Below are 23,310 nucleotides of genomic sequence, written 5' to 3'. Positions count from 1 at the left end.
TACTTAGCTTCCATGAATCTGAGTTTCCTCATTTGTACAATGGAGTACTTGTATCTATCTTAGAATGTGTGTTAAAGTTTATACGTACTATGTACCTGTGTCTAGGGACATGCACGGCACTCTCAAATGAAGCTTTTATTAGTTCTGTTAGCAGGGTAGGCAAATTGGTTTAGGGGGAAAAAGTTAAGGAAACTTCAAACAGTACATTCAGTGACATCACATGATAAGCAACCTAACAGAAATTTTGCATAAATTGTTCTGGAAAGGCAGATAAAGCAACTAACTGGAAGAGATTCAGAGGAGCCTTGGCAGAGGTCAATTTTTCTGGATGGTTATCTCTCATCACAGCAGGGAGTTACATTCAGAGAAGGCAGAGAAGGAACTACATTTGTAAGAGGAAAGAAAACACTTCCACTGGATTTACACAGAGTACTGGCAAGGGATGAAACTTTAACATGAGAAGGTTCACAGGTAAAATTTTGATTTGTCTTTAGCGACTGCTGTGCCTTTCTAGTTTCAAAATCTACAGATGCCTAATGAACTCGTTGCCTGTTTTCCCCAAACTGCACTGAACACTCATCCACATTGTCTCAAGCTCCCTCCAGCACCTCATCCATTTTACACCTTTACTCTAAGCAGAGAGCAGACCGAGCACACACATCTATTCTAAACTGCTAATTCTCTCAAGCATGGTTATGCCAGGCATAGTACCTTGAATAAAGAAGATGCTAAAAAAAGGGTAATAAATTGAACTCAGTAAAGTTGATGGCTGAAATACTGTTAGTCTGGTGGAAAGTGGAGCTGATAAATTATTTCCCCTTCCCCTTAAATCCTGGCAAATTCCCCAGAGTGTATCATCTAAAGCAGCCCTTCTTAAATCAAGGAGTAAGTTTTCCGTTTTTAGCAATATGGACCCTCTGGTCCATATAAAAAAAGGAGGATCATGAAATCCTCCTTAGTGAAAGAAAACTTGAAATGCTAGACAAAAATATTAAAAATTTACTCTAAATGAATGGCTTAGCTTTTAAAAGTAAGGACTTCCATCTAACAGCAAAGAAGTGAGAATATGAGTTCAAGGATGAAAACCAACACTGAAGGCCCTGCTTTGACCAAATTGCAAGCTTCCTAGGAGGCCTAAAGCTTGAGTTTTTAAAAGTCAGTCACAGAATTACAGGAGGCAAAGCCTTGGGCCCATCCAAGGCAGGAAGCAAGGCCAGAGATATCTTTGTGCACACAAATATGGCCACATTCACAGTGAAAAGGTGACCTAGAAAACCAAATGGCCTGCAAAAACAGCTTTGAAAACTTGTCAATCTCAACTTGATCCTTGGTGGAGGAAGAACAAGTCTTCCATGAGAACTCATGGCCTCTGATTTATCTTCATATGAGTTTGAGGCTTGAGTTTACACTATTTTTAAGGTCTAGAAAAAGACAAAGACATTTTATTAAAAGTGGAATTAAGTTGGGAGTACGCTTAGGGTTTGAGCAGAAACAACTACAAATACCCATGGAAAAAATATAATCTCTTTCAAAAAAGGAAGGAACAGGTATTCTAATATATTCCTTTAATAGCTAAAGTTGCTGGTTATTACCTGAACCTAAAAAAATCTAATTGACTGGATCTCAGAAGAGAAATCTCTCTGGTTGAGATTTATAATGGTAAATTTCTTATAGTCATGTCTGGAGGTTCCTAAACTGAAACTACATAAATTCTAAATTTAAAATTTGAAGTTCAATCAGATATAAATTTTAATATAGAGAACTTTTTCTTTTTTTCAGTATGAGTGACAAGAGAAGATAAGATTCTGAAAAATGCATGTTTTACAGAGGAAATTTTGGAGAAGATACTCTAATTTAGGGATTTTTCTCTAGAACTCAAACTGCCACACAGTCTAAATAATTAGTTGACATGATTAGAAAAGGTGTGAACTTTTTTTGGATGAGGTATAATCCTTTATTTGAATTTTGTATTTAAATATCTGCATTTGGTTTATTATGTAATTATGTAATTGCAATGATCTGTTTCACACTGCTGAAGTAAAAAAAAGGAGGGGGTGTTTACTGGGCTAACTGCCCATATTTCCATTTTTCCCAAACAAAAAAATGTTATGGAATATAATTAACAGTTCTTACAGTGAACAGTAACAGATACACACTGGATTATCATTGAATTTAAAATCACCGGAAGTGGATTTGGGCCAGTCTCTGAGCAAAATAACAATTATGAACTTTGAAGGGAAATTTGTTGGAGTTAAAGAAGTTGCCTCCTGAATAAAACAAAACCCAAATTCACTTAAATGAATTCAACAGTCAGAATATTTTCTGAATCTTTGCATGAGTCCAAAGTCAATACTTATAAAAACTTATCAAAAACCTATACAAAGAATTCCTGTGCTCATTCCAGCAACTTCCACTCTTTCTCCTTATCTATCCATGACCCTTAGAGATAACCTTTTTTTTCTTGTTCATCCTTCTGGTGTTCCTTTTTGCAAATATACAAATGTGTATCTTGTTCACCTGAATTTCTTACACAAAAAAGACAGACTTACCAACAGACAGCACCCTCAAATTTTGGAATTTTAAAAATCTGGTACCTTAGTTTAACTGATCTCTACGTATCTTATTATGAGTGACGATAGATCATCCTTCTGTATAGTTAAAGACCATTTATTTCTTTTTTGCTTGTAAACCTTTGGTCTACATGTTTTGCAGGAATTATTCTTCAGTGTGCAGAGAAGAGATGCTGGGGCACTGACGCACTTCCGGGGCACCACGTGCCCAGTCCGTGATGAACACTGCCAAGGCCGCTCCACGACGACGTGAACTTCTAGTTACAAACACTCTCTTCTCCCAGGTTGGAACCCCAGCTTGTTTGGTTACCACCCACATCCCCCATGTGGTAGTGAGCCACGTGGACTACCAGTCCAAACACATTCCCCCAAGATTAGTAACACAAAAGCCATTACCATCTGTCTTTCTCTCGGTGCACTCTGAAGAGGGCAGCTGAAGCGGACCACCAAGGCAGCCAAGGCAGTCAGCAAGTCTGTTCTATTTCCTACACCTCCCAGGATTTCTATTAGTTGCAACATTTTATCATTGTCTGAGTACTATTTACCTACTAAGCCACCAGCTTTCCCTTACCTCTGTTTCAGTTTTGGTCCTACGATAAACATATCCAATGCTCAACAGACAGTATTCTGTCAAAGTGTCTTTGATCAGTTCTTGGTTGGGAGAAATTTCTCAGAAAGCACTCTTGGGAGCAGTAAGCTAACAAACTGGGGTTCCAACCTCAGAGAAGAGAGTGCTTCTAACTAGAAATTCACATCATCTTGGAGTGTCCTTGGCAGTGTTCCTCACGGACTGACTGGGCACGTGGCTGCCCCGGAAGTGTGTCACTGCTCCAGCATTTCTTCTCTACATACCAAAGAATATTCCTGCAAAACATGTAAACCAAAAGTTTACACGCAAAAAAGAAGTGCGGTCTTTATACAGATTCAAGCACTCCCTGAATTCTTGATGTTCAATATTTTTGTAGCCTACCAACTATACTTATTTGACTTAATAATTCCTAAGAATGCCTAGTTGCGTATGTCATATTAGTGTGGTAAATTTTTTAGAAAAGGAACTCAAACAAACCTTTTGATTTTCCTGTATTTCCTCCCTCAGATGTTGATTTACAGGAATTCTGGTCAGAGATCTGGGAAAATAAGTACTGATATAATTCATTCTTTCTTAAATACATAGTACTAATCTGTAATTCAATATAATACATTACTCAGATAAGAAACTAAAAACCCCGAACACTTCATGGCTACAGATACACATTTCCATATAGACTACTGAACAAGTGGTACCACGGCTTTCATTTGACAATGGTACTCGATTCAAATGGAACAGACACTGTCAAATGTTCATGTGCACTAACTGCATGCATTATTATCAGAGCTTCTTTGCTACAAAATACTTCTTTTTTCAAAAACAAGTGACTGAAAATGCTATTTTGTATTGTTTTGTCCATACAAAGAAATTCTATTTGAAATTACCAATGTCATATGTGTCAATGCAAATAGGCAATTTTTTAGAATACTTGTACAAAAAGAATTTTAGTTAACCTGGGATCTTTACCTGAGTGTATAAGTTCTAAAATATTGATAAAACTGACTTCACATATTAATTCTTAAAGAACAAATGTAATTTATGAGAATTACATTTTTTAGAATATTTTAAAAATAAGGCTATTAACTATACTTATTTGACTTTACAACTCCTAAGAATGCTTAATTAGTCACTGATCTGTCAATCTTATGCAAAGAAAATGATTTAAAAATTAAGACTGCTAATGCAAAGTTCTGTTTTAGGCAGTTCTTTGGGCATAGATCTATTTAGAATAATACTTTTCATCATCATATGGGAAAGAGAAAAATAATCCCTTATTATTTATTGCTTCAACAAGTTTTTCTTGGATTACCATGTCTCACTGTTTATGTTCAAATAATTTTTAAAATAAATTTTTTCCTTTACAGTTGCCTCTAATTCAAGAGTTGTTTTCTGTAGTATGTACACAACCATTACTCTCCTCTAGTAAATAAAAACCAATGTACATAATGAAGAAAAACCCTGATCTTATAAATATTACATATACTATAATTCACTGACATCATGAATTTAAATCAGTTGTTTTTCATAAAATTTATTTAATGGAAAGAATTCTGGCTATAATAAAACCAATAAACTTTAATATACCTGGCTTTTATGGGGAAGTTCTGTGAAATGTCTTTCATTAACTTTATGGCATCATAAACTGGAGTGGACATTATTTGAGAAGCTGCTTTAAAACTAAGATCTGGAAGGAAGAAATATCATTAAGGATCTAGAATAATGTCAGACAGTTATAGATACTTCCATGTAATTTAAATAATTTAGTCAACCCTTCTTGCCAAATTTATATATAGACACATTAACACTCTTACATTTAGCATTTTCTAAACTTTTAAATGGAAAGTTAATACTAGGTCCAATTAAGATAAGCTTTATACTTTTATGAATGAGTAATTATGATTTAACACCTATTATTTGTTTTCCTCGAATTACTATATAACTTCAAAAAGAGATATATGGAAAGAAATGCTGATGCAAAGCTATTTTTTCTATAATTAAGTTAAATGAAACATGCTACAAAAAGCTTTGATACAAAGAATAATAAGAGGAAGGAAAAGAGAACATTGAAGAGCCAATTCTGAAAATAACTCAAAGATCCAACGTGTTTAACTCAGTAAATATGAAATGTTCATTCTTTCAACATTGTTCTACCTTTATACTACAATAAAAATAAAATCTGAGACTTAGTGTTATTTTACCTGAAATGAGAATCCTATGGAAAGGAATATATGTGTGGATTACTGCAGTCAGTCTCATTACGTTGTCAAGAATCAGAAAAGGTTTTACAACTGAATTCCTTCATTACCTAATAGTGAAGCCTACTGTTTCTCTTTAACATTTCACGAGAAGTAGAATCCTAGCTTATCAAATACTAGTAAAATAACGAGTTTAACAAAATAAGACTGGTTCTGTTTCCATAGTCTCAGTGTGAAGTGGTGGATGAGGTGGGAGTTAAGCCTAGACAAAGGTTTTTTTTGGGTAGCCTCTGGTGTGGTGGAGAGTCTAACAGACCAAAATTCAAATTCCAGTTCTCTAACCCTTTCTAGATAAATAACTTTAAATAAAATTTCCTCAACCTACCTTAGCATGTTGCCAGCCTCCACTATTACACTGAAGGTAGCAGTGCTCACTAGTATCTCCTAACTGACAAACACAATGGGCATTTTTCACTTCTTATCTTACTAGGATCCTTTTGCAATAGGATTTCTTCATGCAAAGAAACAGTGGCTTTTATTCAGTAACTGGTGCTGGGTATTCACATGCTAAGGAAGGAAACTGAAGAACTATTTTACACTATACATAAAAACAAACTCAAAATGGATTAGACAAGTTAACTTTCCTGGAAGAAAACATAGTGGTAAGCTACTGGACACTGATCTTGGTAATGATTTTTTTAAATTTGATACCAAAAGCAACAGAAGCAAAAATAAACAGGTGAGACTTTATCATACTAAAGAGCTTCTGCACAGCAAGGAAATTATCCAAAAAAGGTATCTGAGGATAGTATATAATCAAAGATCTTGCCTGACAGCATTTGGCTCCACAACACTATACACTGAAACAGTACAATATAGTGAGAAAGAAAGAATTTAGGTTCTAAAATAAGACAGACCTGCTTATTTTAGGTATCCCTGACTGTGCTTTATCAGATTTGTGATCCTGGACTAATTATTTTATGTTTCCATTTCTTAGTTTCCTCACCTAGAAAAGTGGGATATCTACTTCACTTGAGTTTTTAAAAAGTTAATTAGGATAATGCATATTGAGAGCCAGATATATAGTACTGGCTAATATTTTTATCATTGCCAATCATCATCACCATCATGAGTAACTATTTTTATTCAGGTTTGATAGTACAACCAGTCTTTAAAAACTTTTTATAACATGAATATAATGCCCCATCACATGACCAGTTTTCTGCACATAATTCATTTGAAAGCTCCTGAAAATTCAATTATGAATCAGGGTGTAAATAACAAATGAGTATTAGCATATTCTATTAACATTATTTTTACGTTTTACTGAACTGCTCCATACTTAGATGACTCTTAAATTGCTATTTAAGCCCTATACTTTGCCTCTGAAATTCAGAACCCCATATTTAGCTGTCTTGGTTTTACCACTTGGGTACTTCAAAAGCAGCATGTTTAATAAAAAACTTTTGTGATCTTTCTGCCCCATCGTTGCCCAAATCTGGTTGTCTTTAGTCCTCTCTATTCATTAAATACCACCATTGTCCATCCAGTGGGCAAAAAATGAATCCAGTTTTTATTGATATCTCCTTTTACCTCACACTCCATAGTGAACCTCTCACAAAGATCCTTGGTATTCTCTCTACATTACCCACCTCCTCAATTCAGTCCAACCCCTCTTCAGTCTCAAACAATCTCCACTTCTTGATGAAGCCTCTGCTTTCTGTTCCCCCTTCCCTTCCCTTTCCATCTCTCACTAGTTCAGATTTCCTGGCATTTACCCTTCGTAATCCTATCTACCTCTATTCTGCAGCAATTTAATGGTGATTTTTATATATTTTTAAGTTACTTATGTTTATCTAAGATCCTCTGAGGAAATGTGGTGTCTGTTTTAGATAATTTTATCTTCAGAATCTAGTATTTTTCAAAATGTCAGTTGGAATCTATTAGTAAGTAGTGAAATCAGATTAGTGGATAATGTGAAGTTCTTCTTTCTACTGAAATAGAGTAGAATAAAAGAAAGTTTTGTCAGACTGAATAAAAAATTGTAAACATAGATATCATATACTGAAGCTTTTTTTTTTTAGTTTTGAGCATACATTGTACATTTGTATATGGAACATGGTATAAAGTACATTTTCTACTACAGGTGTCAGCCAAAAATTTATGAACCCATGGATGTAATGACTGACTGACACCTAGCAGACATTCAATAAATATTTATTGTATCAATTAAAAAAAGGAAGAAAATGTACTGATCATGTTCTCTTTCCTGAAAATCTATTTCCTTTAGCTTCTACAATGTGTTCTTCCACTTCTCATCATTCTGCCATGTCTTCTTCCTTGGCTCTACTTTCCGCGTGGGGATGGGCACCCAGCACCCTCCTTTGTGCACTGATATATCACTCAACACTTTCAGTTAGCACCTTCTCCTTTGGAAAACCTTTATGCTAAGATTTTCAACTTTTTATATCCTCTCCTTTTAGCTTAAGGACTTTATATTCACCCCACTTTGGACCTTGTCATCTAGATAAGCTACAATCACTTTAAGTCAACCTTTTTAATGCCAATATCATTATTCCTAAGCCCCATATTCAACCTCCAAATCTACTTACATGTTTTATATTCTTGATACTCAGGCTTAAAGCTGGAAATCTTAAAGCCATCTTTGACTCCTTTTATCTCCTATTTTCCCAAACCAGCCGCCTACTCTATGCCTTTGACCACAGTCAGAGTTCAATCTCTTATTACACTATTTCAATGATGTCTTAACTAGATTTCCTGTTTCTAGTCCCCTCAAATCTATTGCACACAAACATTAGGAAGGCTAACTAAAGCTAAGCTGACTATGCATGTTCTCTGTTTATAAGTCTTCAAAAGTACCCCATCACAATTTTCTAAATTAGCTGTGCCTTGGAGAACATTCTGAAGGAGAAGAAAGTAGACTGGTACTTGTTTAGAGCTGGAGGAGTTGGGGGAAATAGGCAGGGACTGATAATAGGTAAGTTTGTTTCTTCATGGGGAGTTGAAAATACCCTAAAATTGACTGTAGTAACAGTTAAAGAAGTCTAAAAATATTCTAAAATTCACTGAATGTACACTTCAAATGAACTGTATAGTATATCAATAATATCTCAATAAGCTATTATGTTAAAAGAAAGTTGATGAGACATATGATAAAAGTTATGGAGTACACAGAAAATGGCATGTCCCTACATCCTACTAAAAAATCACAAATATTAAAAAATAAAATTACAAACCAAAAAGGATTAATAATTCAATCCAAACTAAACTGAAAAGGATTAACAATTCAATCCAAACTAAATTGTGGTCACAAAATACCTGCTTATAGGATGTCAGCACAGAAGCTATTCTAAGCTAACAGCGAACATGCTATTAAGGTCAAAATGGTCTATTAAGCTCAAAATTATAAATTGAAGAAAACTAAGATACAGTTCTGATTTCTTCTGACAGACTAGTCAGAATTTTTCATCAATATTGTAGATTGCTTAAAACATAATTTAACACTTGAGATGAACATCTAAGAAATCAGTAGATACTTAGAAATGTTTCGAGACTATCAAATAAGTACACTTCATATAATTCTAACTCCTACAAATATAAACATTGACTTGCTTGATGAATAACCTCTTAATTATGTATTTCCAACTAATATAATAGTTTACATTACATTATTAACTATTACGATATGAAGTAATTTATTGCTTGATGAATAACCTCTTAATTATGTATTTCCAACTAATATAATAGTTTACATTACATTATTAGCTATTACGGTATGAAGTAATTTATGTCATGTTACACAAAAGCTAATTTAACAATACAGAGATCAGTTACCAAAATAACTGTGCTAAGGTAGACCAAAGTACTATACCTTGTAGTTCCCAGGCTTTCAAAGGCATCATTTCTTTGTTGCTCTCAATAAGGTATTTCTGAAATGCTGTCAAATTATCTTTAAGATCTGAATATCTTTCTCTGCATTAAAATATTAAGTTAATTATCATCACCTATTACAAATCATTATATAAGCAGTGTATTTTTAAAATTAACTTTCAAATAATTAGAAACAAATTGTAATAATAAACTATGATGCAGCTATCTCCACAGAACTTTAAAATAATGAAAATTATTATTTCAAATAATGAAAAAATATTTTTTTCAATATATAAAACAAAACAAAATCTGGAGGGACGTACTCTCAACTGTTTTCATGTTAACATTACTATAACTGACCCAAAGATGAAGGTAGAATTATTCGTTTTAATGTTCTATACTCTTCATTTGAATATTTTATAAATCACAAGTATCATTTTTATAATACAAAACAAAAGCTTTCATAGGATATTAATGCTTCCCATACAACAAGTTTATTTCTGAAAAGTTTCAACTTTGAAACTTACAAAAAACAAAAACTTACAAAAAACATAAACATAAATAAAGACATCTAGGTATCCCTTACAGAGCCAAATAATAATGTAGTAAAAATATTTTACTATACATATGTTTCTAAACTAAAATCTTCTTTCTTCTCTCTCTCATAAAATCAAGACCTAGGTGCTATTTCAGATTTAAATAGAATTCTTAAAAACACTGTAGCTATCAGCAAGAACAACTTACAGAACACATACTTTCAACAGTAAATTGTTTTTCATTTTTCTTTTTAAAATCAACAGAACACATACAGAAATGCATTAATCTTATAGTTAATAAACATACTATAATGCCAATATCACAATTTTATTAAAACATGGGACATTTTGAAAATGAATCAAGACTGACTATGACTATTCCTATAGTGATATTTTCTCCTGAAAAGTAGTTCACTAAGAATTAAATTAACTCTTCATTTTCAATATGTTAAGTTATACAGCAGTAAGTTTGTAAGAGCTATTATATTATTTTTATATTTATTCATTTTAATAATTTTCACTACTAAAATTATTTATGTAGTCAGACAAAAATACATTATTCATATAATACCTCAAAGCAAAGGATTGCCTAAATCAATTGAATAATTGTGTTAAGAACTATTTCCTTTTCCAAAAAACTTATATCCCAGAGTTCCAAAGGCTTTTTGGAGGATGTACAATTTATTTCCATAAAAAGTTATGTTTAAAAAAAGAATAGAACAATGGATTCCAAAATGTTGAGACAGAGGTGAAAAGGTAATGAAAACGTATTGTTTTATACTGAACAGATACCTTATTTAGAATAAATACAATTTGCAAGATGCATTAACTTTTTAAGGATACTAGTATACCACTTGGCCAACATATTTTAGAAATGTAACTTCATCATCTGTGTACATCAGCTTAGTCTCCAAAATGTTCCCCTTGTACAACTGCACATTTTGTACAAAATGTACAGTTACCTATTCAACAGAATTGACCTTAGTGTCCTTTATAAACACTTATAAAACTAAATAAGAACTAAACATATTAATAAAAACAGTCCTTTACTTTTACTTAATTTTACCTTTCTAATGGAATCACAAACTTTCCCTCCTTGTAAATAAGGGAAAACACACAGAAAACTACCACAATCTCCATTCAAGAGTGTTCAGAGGGCAACTCACCATCCTCTGCCTCGTCCTCAATCAGGATGCAGGGGGAAAAAGATGCACAACTTAAATTTTTGAAAGGTTACTCATACGTCTACATGAAATTAAGACCCGATGTTGAAAGGTTTTAAATATGACAATCTGTGGCACAGAATTTTTGGAAAATAAATACTTTCTCTTCTTTTGAGACATAAAAATTTTGAATATTTCATGCTTAAGACCAATATTAATATTGATTTTTGTAACCCAATAGATTTGTAAATGATTCTATAAAGTTTTTAGTTTTTTGCCAGAGATAACTTGGATCATTTTCAAGTCCTATTTTTCTAATCATACTCAGCACACTGTGGAATTACTGATTATTTTTTCTCAATTTTTTTTGCTTACTTGCATTAACCATGTTACTTCTGTAATAAATAAAACAAATATATGTGTATTTTAAAATGTGAAATATGCCAACACATCATACTGAATTAATTCCTTTAAAGATGAACTTAAGAGTATAGTAATGCAATTTCATTTCAATATAGACTTACTTTAGTTTCCCAAAGAGAAATCCTTGAACTTCATTTGTTTCAATCTCATCTTCTACAGTAGTATTAGTCACAGCTATATTTTGGAAACAAAAACAAAACAAAAACATTTTCATACTGGGAAAGGAACATATAATAAAAAAATAGAAGAACTCAAAATGAAATTAAATTCCATTTGTTTTAATTAATTAATTAAATTCTCTGGTTTTCTTCCTTTGATCAGCTTAATGACACACACAGGTGCATATACTTCCTGCATGTTCTCTCCTGGTAAACAGGCTCAGGCTGATGATTAAATATTTTACAACTGCAATAAACTGCAAAAAAAAATTTTGTAGATTATTTCATAGTCAAATTCTATTTATAACAAAAATGATAAACCAAAGGACCTGCAACAAATCCTGGGTTTAGGTCTTAAATCAGGCAGGAGATATCCAAACCCTAACAAATGTAAGAGTTCTTGCATGTTTCTGACACCTTTGAAGATCATCAAGAAGTCTTTAGAAAGAGCAAAATTCCTGGCCTCAGACAGTTAGGATATAGCATTGCAGTCATTTCCCTTCGCTTTCTCTTCTTTCTTCCCAAGTGATTCTAATAACACAGTGTAGCAAGCGTCATAGGGAAGATACTTCGGGGTCATGAGAACGTGTGATCTCCCTCCGCCCGGGCTGCTCTCTCATCAGGCACACTTCGCCCGGCCTATTCCTCTGAAGGTCTGGCTCTCAAGGGCTACAGCTATAAACCCTGGGGGCTTTCACCTAGCCTTCCTTTTTCTCCGTGGCGCTGGGACAGACACCAGGAAGCAGGACACAGAAGACACGAACTCCACTTGGTGAAGAGGAGTTAAATAGGTAGGCACTTTTCACAGTGCATAAAAATTTTCCAAAAAAAAGCCCAGAATATATGGCATATAGAAAGGGGAAAACCATTCTCTGACAGGGCAGGAAGACAGGTAGCCATCTCAGACGTACTGATATATATGAGTCTTAAAAATGACTAGGCCTTCAGGGAAGTGAAAGAGGTGGGGGAGGAGGAAGGAACAGCATATGCGAAGGGATGAAAGCACTCTATCACCGGCACACAGGTTTGGCGTGGAGCCAACTGTGGAGGCACCCAGAGGACAGCAAATGATTCTGTACAGCAGTTTAGTGTGGCAGGACCAGAAGGTACAAATGGGAAAGGGCTGAGGGAAGATGAAAAGGCAGAAAGAGGTCAGAGTAGAAAAGGTTTCTTGACTATGCTACGGCACTGGAATTTAGAGGGATGTTACGGGGAGCCACTTAGGGATTTTGAGTGGTGGAGTCACAAAATCAATTGGAGAATACTGACTAGTCTATTTTGGGGGTTGGGGGACTGAGGGCACTGAAGACCAAAGATCAGAGAGAAGGCAGTTAGAAGCCCCATTCACATATACAGAGGGGAAAGGAGACCTGACCTAAAGCAGCAGCAGCTGGAATGGAGAGGAGGCAGTATATTCTAGACACCTGTGAAAGGGTGACAACAGAGTTTAGTGTGCAAACTGTAATGTAGATAATCTATGTGATCACTTCTTAAACAAGTCTACAAGCTCAAGAATAGCTAGAAAGGGCCTTCTGTTACCATCACAACTATTAAGTAAGATGCTAAATTATAAAGCTACATAAAAGCTACACAGAAATACATAAAATCTGGGTATTTTTATTTCTACCATACTTTTTCAGGAACTCTTTAACTGGCAGTAACACGCATCGCTGTACATAGTGTTGCAGATCTTTAAATCATAGTAATACAGGTCTTTATCTGAGCACCTTCAGGAGGAATGGCCAGGCTAAAGGGCAGAGCCCTCAGGACCATACCCTCAATAGAACAAAAAGTTGAAGCAGAAGCCACACTTGAGAGCACAGAGAAGAATGAGCCGAAACTCTTAACCAAGAATCGGGGATAAATAAATTTCTGATGAACCAGGTAATAGAAGATTTCTGAAAAATTCTTTAGCCTTTTTTTTTTTAGGGCTCAAGTCCTTCACCGAGACCATGCATTCAGAACACAGAACCACAGACACATACTGGTTTGTGATACTAGGTCACAAATCTTATCAATCTACTTCATCTAAACAAATGATTCACAGGTTCGCCCATCCCACTTAAAAAAAAAAACCCAAACAATACCACCACCCTGGTTTCATGATAAATGAACACTTCAGACAAGGCTTCCTAAGGCGGTGTATTACCAATGACGTGTAGGTGTCCTGAGATACACACGCCTCAGAGCTCCCCCACTGCGGTGGGGGTGGCTGGGATCAGGAGGCAGCCGGGGCTCTTGGTCAGTCACCTCCCGCCATAAGCAGCCTCATCTGTTGCCTCAGTGTACTTTACATACAATTTTTTGGATGGTGCTAAAAAAATTGTTGGGAAGCCACTGGATTCAAGCAAAATAATATGCTCTTTGCAATTTCGATACAAGTTTTTGAGAGGACAGTACTCTTAAATATATGTCTTTCAGTTTAAAATTAAATTCCAAACTAAGGAGAAACATGCCTACCCTACCTCCAGCCTCAAACTGACACATGGATTACAGCCAAACAAAACGTACTTTTAAAGACAAAAGTATGTGAGCCTCCAAATTTTCATTCTCCTCAAGTACAGAGAGAAACTGACCTTTAACTTGGGTGTCATCCAGTGCTTTGTATTCTGTACTCTTAATCGCTAACTCCACACCATAGCCAGATAAGTACATCTTCTGTGAGACTGGTTTCTGTTTGAACACATTCATTTCAAAAAAAAAGAGAAAATATTTAGTCAAACATCTTTTAAATTTAGTATGACTGTGATTAGGACACTAGGGTGAATTACTTACATTGAAGTTTTTTAAACACTGTGAAATATTTTATTATTTGGGGATATTTATACTCTCATTAGATAGTCTGTCAAGGAACAAGAATTTTTTTGACCATTTCCTTACTAAAAACTTTACTGTTTTAATTACTCTGCTAAAATGAAAAAATCTGATGTTATACCAGGGTACCTTTCCTGTTCTCCCTTATTAACTAACAGAAGATCCAGTACAATCAGGTCTCCATAAAACTGTACTCTTTTCTGCGAACAAGATTTACTAAACCAGCGAATGGGATTCATTTGCTACTTGTCTAGATATAGGACAATCACAGTGTTGCCAAAGGCAAACACTGGAAAGTAAGAGGCAAAGGAGATGAAACAACTTCAGTGCCTTGAACAACCTGATTATATTTTTCTTCATGGTTCTCAATGATTAAAACATATCAAATGCTATAAATTAATAGCTATTCTTGCAATGAGGGGCAACGACTGTCTCACCTGAGTTATATCAACTATTTATGATTAGAATTTTGGTAACCAATTTTCCCCTTCTTATAAAGTGCTAATATAAAATGTACTTCTAGAAATTACTCCATCAGAGAAGAGAAGCCACCACATTTTTTCAAAAGGTGAGCAGCCTGGATGAATATACATAATATTTTAGAAGATGTCTATGGTTCCTTCTAGCTTCCAGACTGAAATTCTTACCAGTTGTGCCACAATCATCAATTGGCACATTTTTTCACAGGTGAGGGAACCAGTTTAACCTAGTGCTCACCAAACTCCTTCAAAGGTGCCCTGTGTCTTTGCTCGGTTCGCGTGTGCACATGGGCAGGGTTTTTTTTTTAATAAAAATATCATTGATATACAAACTCATGAATGTTTCACATGAGAAACATTGTGGTTTCAATATTCACTCATATTACCAAGTCCTCACCACCCCACTACCCATTGCAGTCACTGTCTATCAGTACAGTAAGATGCCATAGAGTCATTACTTGTCTTCTCCATGCCATACTTCTCACATGGGCAGTTTTGCAATCCTAATGTGACAGAGGAAGAGGTGGACACTGGAGGGAAGGAGAAATCTAATAATATGTTACACTTTTATTTTCTTCTTTCCTCCTTATACTACTCCCCCAGCCTTACAAATAAGGCTACACCAGAGTGGCTATTCCTGGACTAGTCTATTTCCAAGTAAGATGATAGAAGAATTAGTTTCAGATATGCAGACAAGTATTTAACATTGCTGCCCACAGGAAAATTTAATTTGCTAATTTCTCAGGCACATGCTATAACGAAAGATAGCATGAGGAAACTGGGTTGTTTATAATTACAGTAATCTGACAAAGTTGAAAATATTTTAGGGTTTTCAATTTCATACTCCTCAATTTAAAAATACATTTTGACTATCCACTCCAAAGACAATCAGTTGGTGGCTAAGCAAATTGAAGCTCTGGGTACACATAGCTTGTTACAGTTCATAAAAGAGATGTAATTTCACATAACCAATTTCCAATATCAGTACTGGAATATTATTAATGCCTCTGTAATAAAGATAATGTTTATTAAATTTTTATTTACTTTCTCCATTTGAAAATGCATTAATATAAAATTTGAGTTGTAATTTAGGAAGTTTGGATTTGCAGTCCAAAAATATGCATAGGCTAAATCAGCTGGTAAAAGGCATCTTTATTTTTCTATTTCTTCTTTGCCCACAAAAAGGCATTTGTTAAAAAGCTAGCATAACCTATTTTTATTAGAATAACATGTCGACCAGATTTACATTAAAACTATTTTGAATCCATAATATCCATTAAATAGAAGGTTATAATTTGATGCTACAAAGTACTTAGATAGTTGGCTACCATGATTTCACAGTTTATTTAATGGTCATATTCTCCAAAGAATAATTTGGGACATCGATTCTCAATAGATGAGCATACCTCCTGGGGACATTAGAATCACTAGGGGAAGATTTTTTTAAAAGATGAACATACACTTCGATTTCCCACTTCCATTCCTATTCTGATACAATTGACACATACACAACATTGCATTACTTTAAGGTGTGTTCAACATGATTTGATGTATGTATACATTACAAAATGATTACCACAGTTAAGTCTAATTAACATTGATATCTCACATAGTTTCTTTCTTGTGATGAGAACTTTTAAAATCTACTTTCTTAGCAACTTTTAAATATGCAATAAAGTACAAACTATGGCCACCATGCTGTACATTACAACCCAGAATTTATCTAGTAACTGGAAGTTTGTACCTTTTGACCACCTTCACCCATCATCTCCCCACACCCCACAACACAATCACCAACTACCAATCTGTTCTGTGTTTCTATAGGTCTGTTTATTTAGATTCTACATATAATTGAGATTATACAGTATTTGTCTCTGTCTGACTTATTTCACTTAGCATAATGCCTTTAAGGTCCACCCACATTGTCACAAATGGCAGGATTTTCTTCTTTTTAAAGGTTGAATGATGTTCTGTGGTGTATGTACATACACCACATTTTCTTCATCCATTCATTCAATGGATGCTAGGTTGTTCCCATATCTTGGCTACTGTAATTAATGCTGCAGTTCTGCAGTGAACAAGGGGGTGCAGATATCATTTCAAATTAGTGTTTTAATTTCCTTTGGATATATGTCCAGAAGTGCAACTGTTGAATCATATGGTATTTCTTTTCAAAATTTTTTTGAGGAACCTCCATACTGTTTTCCACAGTGACTGCACAACAGTGCACAAGGGGTCCCTTTTCTCCACATCCTCACCAACACTTGTTATCTCTTGACTTTTTGCTAGTAGACACTCTTAACAGGTGTGCGGCACTACCTCACTGTGGTTCTGATTCCCAGTTCCCTGATGATTAGCAATGTCAAGCGGCTTTTTATGTACCTGTGGGCCATTTCTGTATCTTCTTGTTAAATATCTACTCAGATCCTTTGTCCATTTTTAATTGGATTGTGTTTTTATGCTATTGACTTGTATGCCTTTCATACTGTGATAGCGTCCTCTGCTGTGCAGAGGCTTTCCAGTTTGATGTTGTCCTACTTGTTTATTTTTGCTTTTGTTGCCTTTGCTTTTGGTGTCAAATTAAAAAAAAAACACTGCCAAGACAGTTGTCAAGGAGCTTATCCCTTAGTTTCTTCTAAGAGTTTCATGGCTTCAGATTTTATGTTTAAGTCATTAATTCACCTGAAGTGAATTCTTGTGAACGGTATAAGATAGTGGTCCAATTTCCTTCCTTTGTGTGCATGTGGTTGCCCAGTTTTCCCAGCACCAGTTATTGAAGAGACTATTTCCTATTGAGCATTCTTGGATCCCTTGTCAAATATTAGTTGATCTATATGCATGAGTTTATTTCTTAGGTTTCTATTTTGTTCCACTGATCTATGTACCTGTTTTTATACTAACACTATACTGTTTTGATACTATAGTCTTGTATAGTTTGAAATTAGGAAGCGTGATGGCTCCAGCTTTGTTCTTTGTTCTCAAGAACCTAAATGCCTTAGATTTTAAAGCTACAGGAGTTTAAATGCTATGTTTGTGTAGAATAGACATATTATTGGGACAGAATAGTCAGAAACATACATGAATAGTATGACAGAAATAGTCAGAAACATACATATGGGGATTAATGATTTTCCAAGAATCATCTCTCTACCTCGTATCATATTCAAACACATTCCAGATGGATTAAAGACCAAAACATAAATAGTATTTAAAATGTCACAGGAAATACAGGAGAATGTGTTTATGACATCATGAAGGAAACCATTTAAAAAAAAGTTGGATAAATTTGACTACCTCACAATTAATACTTGTGTTGAACAAAACATGTCATAAATAATTTTTTTCTAATACCAGAAGACCAGAAATAAACTAGAAGATGTTTGCAAAGTATGGAGGAAAAGATTAGTATGCAGAATATAGTTTCCAAATCTGTAAATTAGAAAAAAATCTCCCCAAAATCCAATACAAAAACAGGCAAAAGACAAGGAGAGGCAATTAACAAGTATATCTTAGATATCAATATGCAAATAATTAGTATTTTGGGAAATGCAAATTAAAACACTCCTATGTTAGGAATATTGCAGTAAAATAAGCAAAGCTCTTCTTCTAATGGCCATTATAATCTAGTGTGTGAGTATGAGAATTTGTGCCTGGGGGAAAGGGGAGGTGTTAAAGAAATAAAATTTGCGTTACAGCAGCAAGTGCTACAAAGTCTTTAAAATGGAATAATGTGAAAGAGTGTGACAGCAATGGGAGGTTGGGAGAATGGGGATAACACATTTGACCAGAAATGTGAATAAGAAAGCAGCCAACTGTCCAGAGATATATGTTAAGAGTATTCCTATACCATACTTAGCACTTTGAATGAATATATACTATATCAAGTAAATCAGAGTTCCTCATTGTAATATACTTTTATTTAAAAAAACCTTTTTATAAATCCCAGCAAATATACACATTTTCACACTTCGGTTTGTTTTTATCCAAGTTTTTAATCTCTTTGAGTTATATACGATAAGGGAAAAGAATATAAACATGATAGCCCCAGAAAAGACACAGAATCCCAATGTCTTTTTTTCATATAAAATTTACATTTGATAGTGTGTTAATTGTTTTAAATCTTTAAATAACTGTTCTGGTGGAAATTATTATGTAAAATCTGGTTAGGAAATTGTCATATACATTCTTTATAGACAAAATAATTTTGGATAGAAACAAACACACACCTGAATGTAATGCCGAAGAACATAGTGGATTTCCCCATTGCGAGCTTTTTCAGACAGTACTGTGTGAAACTGACCAAATGCTCTGGTACCTATTTCTGCATAGAGAATAATCACTGGTAAGTTTTCTTCATTTGTGGGAAATTCATGATCTCCTTCAAACAGGTAAGGTCTGGGCCTAAAATGGAAACAAAACACAAACTTTTAAAAGACTAGAAAAAGTAAAGAGCATATGAGAAATATATGACACTTTATAATTTCTCCTTATCAAACAACTCAGAGGAAAAAATACATAAACACATATTTTACATATATATAAATATAAAAATTACCAAAAAAGAATTTAAATTTCCTGCAGTGAGGTATTTTGTGTAAATACTTTCTACTAAACGACAGAAAAGAAAAATCTGATGACCCCCAAACTGAGTACTAAAAATACTTTATTTTCCAACAAGGTTCACTATCTTTAAACAGTAACATATAACAGCAACATATTTTTCAATGAAATAAAATTTATATTTTCTTCAATTAGAGGGACATAATTCTTCATTATTTCCTGAATTATTTTATCATTTCCTGAAAATGGATTCTACACATTTGAAAAACATAACAAAGGAACTATATCAAAAATTATCAGTACTTAATATGAATACCAACTCATTAAATCTTCAAGAATAATCAAAGTAAATAAGAGAAGTCCTATGGTCTGGCCTTATCACCAGAAAAGACCTTGACACCACCTGTTTGCTGGGAACTATGCTAGATTCTTTATAAATATTACTGACTTCTGTCTTCTCAACAATTCCTTTAGAGAGTTACTAATATTTACTTAAACTTTTAAGATTCCTGAGGCTCAGACAGCTAAATAATCCATGACAACATAAAATGGAAAGCCGGAATTTCAACTCATGTCTACGGAATTCCTAAACCCACATCTTTTTTTTTGTAAACAATTTACATAGGCAGAAAGAAAAACAAGAGATAATGACATTAAGAATAACAAAGGTGTTGAGAAATGGCTTTTTGTTTAACGAATTTAGGTCTCTACAATCTTTTAGTCATTTACTACCTTCAAATAAAGGAGAAAAGAAAAGAAGGCATGAATAATAATGCTTCTGCTACTGGTGCTCCTAAAAAAGACTGTGGGTCTTGAAGGTAGGCAGAATTGGATTCAACTTCTAGCTTAATTATTCATTAGCTTTGTGACCTTGAGCCAGTGATTTGATCTCTAGTGGGCCTATTTATCTGTTCAGAAGGAGGAATTCGGGCTGCCTCCTAGGGTAGCTACCTCCTACTATGGGTTTACAAAATAACTTGTAAATCATATAGCAGAGCATAAAGTACAAGCATGGTGCTCAAGAAATGATTATTTTTCTCTTACTCTTGCAAACCTCTCCTTAAATTATCAATCAAGAATACTGTCAAAGAGAAAAAAGAAAGAAATGTTGGCTGACTTACCACCATTAATGATAAATATAGGTGTATTTATTTATGTAATTATGATTATATAAGCCTTGACTATTTCTTGAAGGACACATAAGAACTTGATAGCACTGGTTGCCTCTGGGAAGTTCTAGAAGTCTGCAGTAAAAGAGAATCTTACAATTTGCTGTACGTATACACTGTATTCATCAAATGACATCAAGTCAAATGGATTATCATTTAAAGAACTGATTTTTATCAAATCAGTACTGCAGAGGTACATCTAGTAATTTATACAGGGTATCTTACATTTTAATACTCATCTAAAAGATGTTTTCAAATAATTTACTATGGTAGGTAACTGGAAAGACTGCTATTGAAACAATGGATAAATTGAGATTGAATATAAGAGAAAAAATTAGAAGAAACAGATGTTTCAGAGAATAAGGTAAGGTCTCATTTATTATTTGAGTCCATAATACAGTGCCTTCCTACACCTACACACATACATACCTTTCAAAGTTTGCATCTGTGATTCATTTATCACCTGCTTGGATATGCCTATCATAGGTAAGAAAAACTACCCTACATGTATAGGGAATTATTGGGTAAAAGAGAAAACAGTCTTTAAAAACTGAATATATTACATTTTAAAAATAGAAATTTTCATTTATTGAACTAAGATTATAAAGGGCAATAATATAATTAGCATTGCTGAAAGTTAGATATAGAGCATAAAACCTAACTAGCTTTCTAAACAATTTTGATGTACCAATTTTAAATGTACACACTTATTTACCTAGTGATTCTAGTTCTAGAAATTTGTCTAAGACAACATAAAGATATACGTACAAGGACATTTGACTAGATATTGTTTTAGATGAAAAATGTAAAATACTTTATATCTATCACAGGGGTGGGAATAATCAGATGTACTTGTTGATTAATTATGGTATCATTCATTTAATACTTTTTAGCATCTACTATGTGTCAGGTAGAAAAACAATATATATGGGTCCTGCTCTGCAATAACAAAGCATACCTATATTTATATGTAAGACATGTAAAGGTGTATAATTTAGTGGGGAAAAGTGCTGAGATATCCTTTATAGTAGAATGTCATGTTGGTTAAAAAAATGTATATATATTTGTATGTGAATATATGCATTAAAAAAGAATATACTGAACTGTTAACAGAATTGTGGGTCAATTTTTCTTCCTACTTTGCATTTTTTTGAACTATGTGAATTCTTTTGTAATGACTACATATAATTTATTTTTTACTTTAAAAATAAAGCTTTCCATTTGGACAGTATAAAGTCACAAAAAAGAGAGCCACAGTGATCTGAAGAGGCATTTATAATACGGCCCCTAATACTATTCCTGGAATCTCCAATACTATTGTCAAAGACAGAGAAAAAGTCAAAAACTCGTAATGAAGAAAAAAAGTAATAATAACCTTAAACCATTATTTGGAAACAAAACATAATAATTATACGACCTATATAATTTAACTCAGTCATAACTGCTAGTCAGCATTACTACTTAAAACATATTATCTTACCATTTGAAACACAATAACCTATTTGCCAGAAAGAAAAGTAAAATGATCCTTCATCTCTTCCCTACTTCCTGTTCCGCAGTTCAAAGATGCATGGTCTGGATCTGCCCCAAAACTTGGTAGATATTATACTAAAATGTGACCTATATTTGGGAGAAAGTGACAGCAATCATCACCATCTAAAGGGAGTATCTTTCTCCCTCTGCCCCTAACAAGAAAACAAAGCTCCTATTGAGGAGGTTTTCTTGAAATTGGGAAGATGAAAATACCACATAGTAAAGACCTAAATGTGTTATGATTCAGAATAGGAAAAAAATAAACGAAGTGTTTAGCTCAACCAATGGCACAAGAAAATATGAATGCAAAAGATAGAGTAGAACAACAGAAAAAGTAGAATAAATCAGTAATTTCTTTATTGGAAAATGAGGAAAAGCTAAAGGAAAATGAGAACCCAAGATAATTTAGGAATTAGGAACATTTACACAGAGGGAAAAATTAAAGTATTTATATTACTATAAGCATACATGTAAATAAATAATTTGCTTAAATCAGAGAAGACAACCACTAAGGACCAATGCCGATGTTGTGTCAGAAACCAAGGACTATGTGCCTAAGGTTCACAAAAAGAAAAGAAAAAACATGTGTTAACCTAATGCTATCATCAGGCTGGCGAACTGATTTCCCCCTACAGCAAGTTGGCCTTTTACTGTTTCATGGGTTCTGGCAGAAGACACAAGACCTCTAGATCAGAAACTAAGAACACTCAGGGCACACAAGCAGCACAAGCATTAGTGTGTCTGCATCAGTTCTCTGCGGCCCCCACGTTCCATGGGAATGAAAATGGACCCACAGGAATCCTCCACACAGTGGGTATGCATCACAGCTAAGAAACACTGAGATTGGGGACCCGTCGTTTGACAACAAATGGTAAGCAAGCTGCCCTTTATCCCAGAGGGAGACAGCAACTCATCCCTCACAGCTGCTCGGTGCAAACGATCCTGAGAAATGGCCTGGGTAAAGAGCAGTCAAGGTCTCAGTCCTGGAGTACCCAGAAAGACAGCCAGGGGCCTTCCCAACAATCCACCCTTTGGCCTGAGAAATTCCTGACCAAACTTACATTTTTATGACTATGCCAGCATCGGCCATACTGATGACCAACAGAGGATGGGACTAGACTGTTCAATTAACTGGTCTCCTATAGCATTTACTTAAGGCTATCAATGGGACCCCAGCAGCAAGATGTGGCCCATCTGCAGTATTAGCCTCAGCCATGCCCACAAATCCCC

General features: G+C 34.3%; 1 protein-coding gene across 2 annotated transcripts in view; it reads right to left on the bottom strand.

Moving 5' to 3' along the window:
* The window catches only part of UGGT2 (UDP-glucose glycoprotein glucosyltransferase 2), a 178,919-nt gene that overhangs the window by 131,673 nt on the left and 23,936 nt on the right, over nucleotides 1-23,310 (bottom strand). For both annotated transcript variants that reach the window (XM_073212435.1, XM_037024986.2), the window contains exons 5-10: nucleotides 19,045-19,219; nucleotides 14,102-14,198; nucleotides 11,469-11,541; nucleotides 9,247-9,347; nucleotides 4,744-4,843; nucleotides 3,637-3,697 (exon numbers count right to left, since the gene is read on the bottom strand). In XM_073212435.1, coding sequence (XP_073068536.1) covers nucleotides 3,637-3,697; nucleotides 4,744-4,843; nucleotides 9,247-9,347; nucleotides 11,469-11,541; nucleotides 14,102-14,198; nucleotides 19,045-19,219 — 607 coding nt within the window. The remainder of the gene's footprint in view (nucleotides 1-3,636; nucleotides 3,698-4,743; nucleotides 4,844-9,246; nucleotides 9,348-11,468; nucleotides 11,542-14,101; nucleotides 14,199-19,044; nucleotides 19,220-23,310) is intronic.

Source organism: Manis javanica, chromosome 9, assembly GCF_040802235.1.
Source record: "Manis javanica isolate MJ-LG chromosome 9, MJ_LKY, whole genome shotgun sequence".
Lineage (NCBI taxonomy): Eukaryota > Metazoa > Chordata > Mammalia > Pholidota > Manidae > Manis > Manis javanica.
This window is presented reverse-complemented; position numbering and strand designations above follow the sequence as displayed.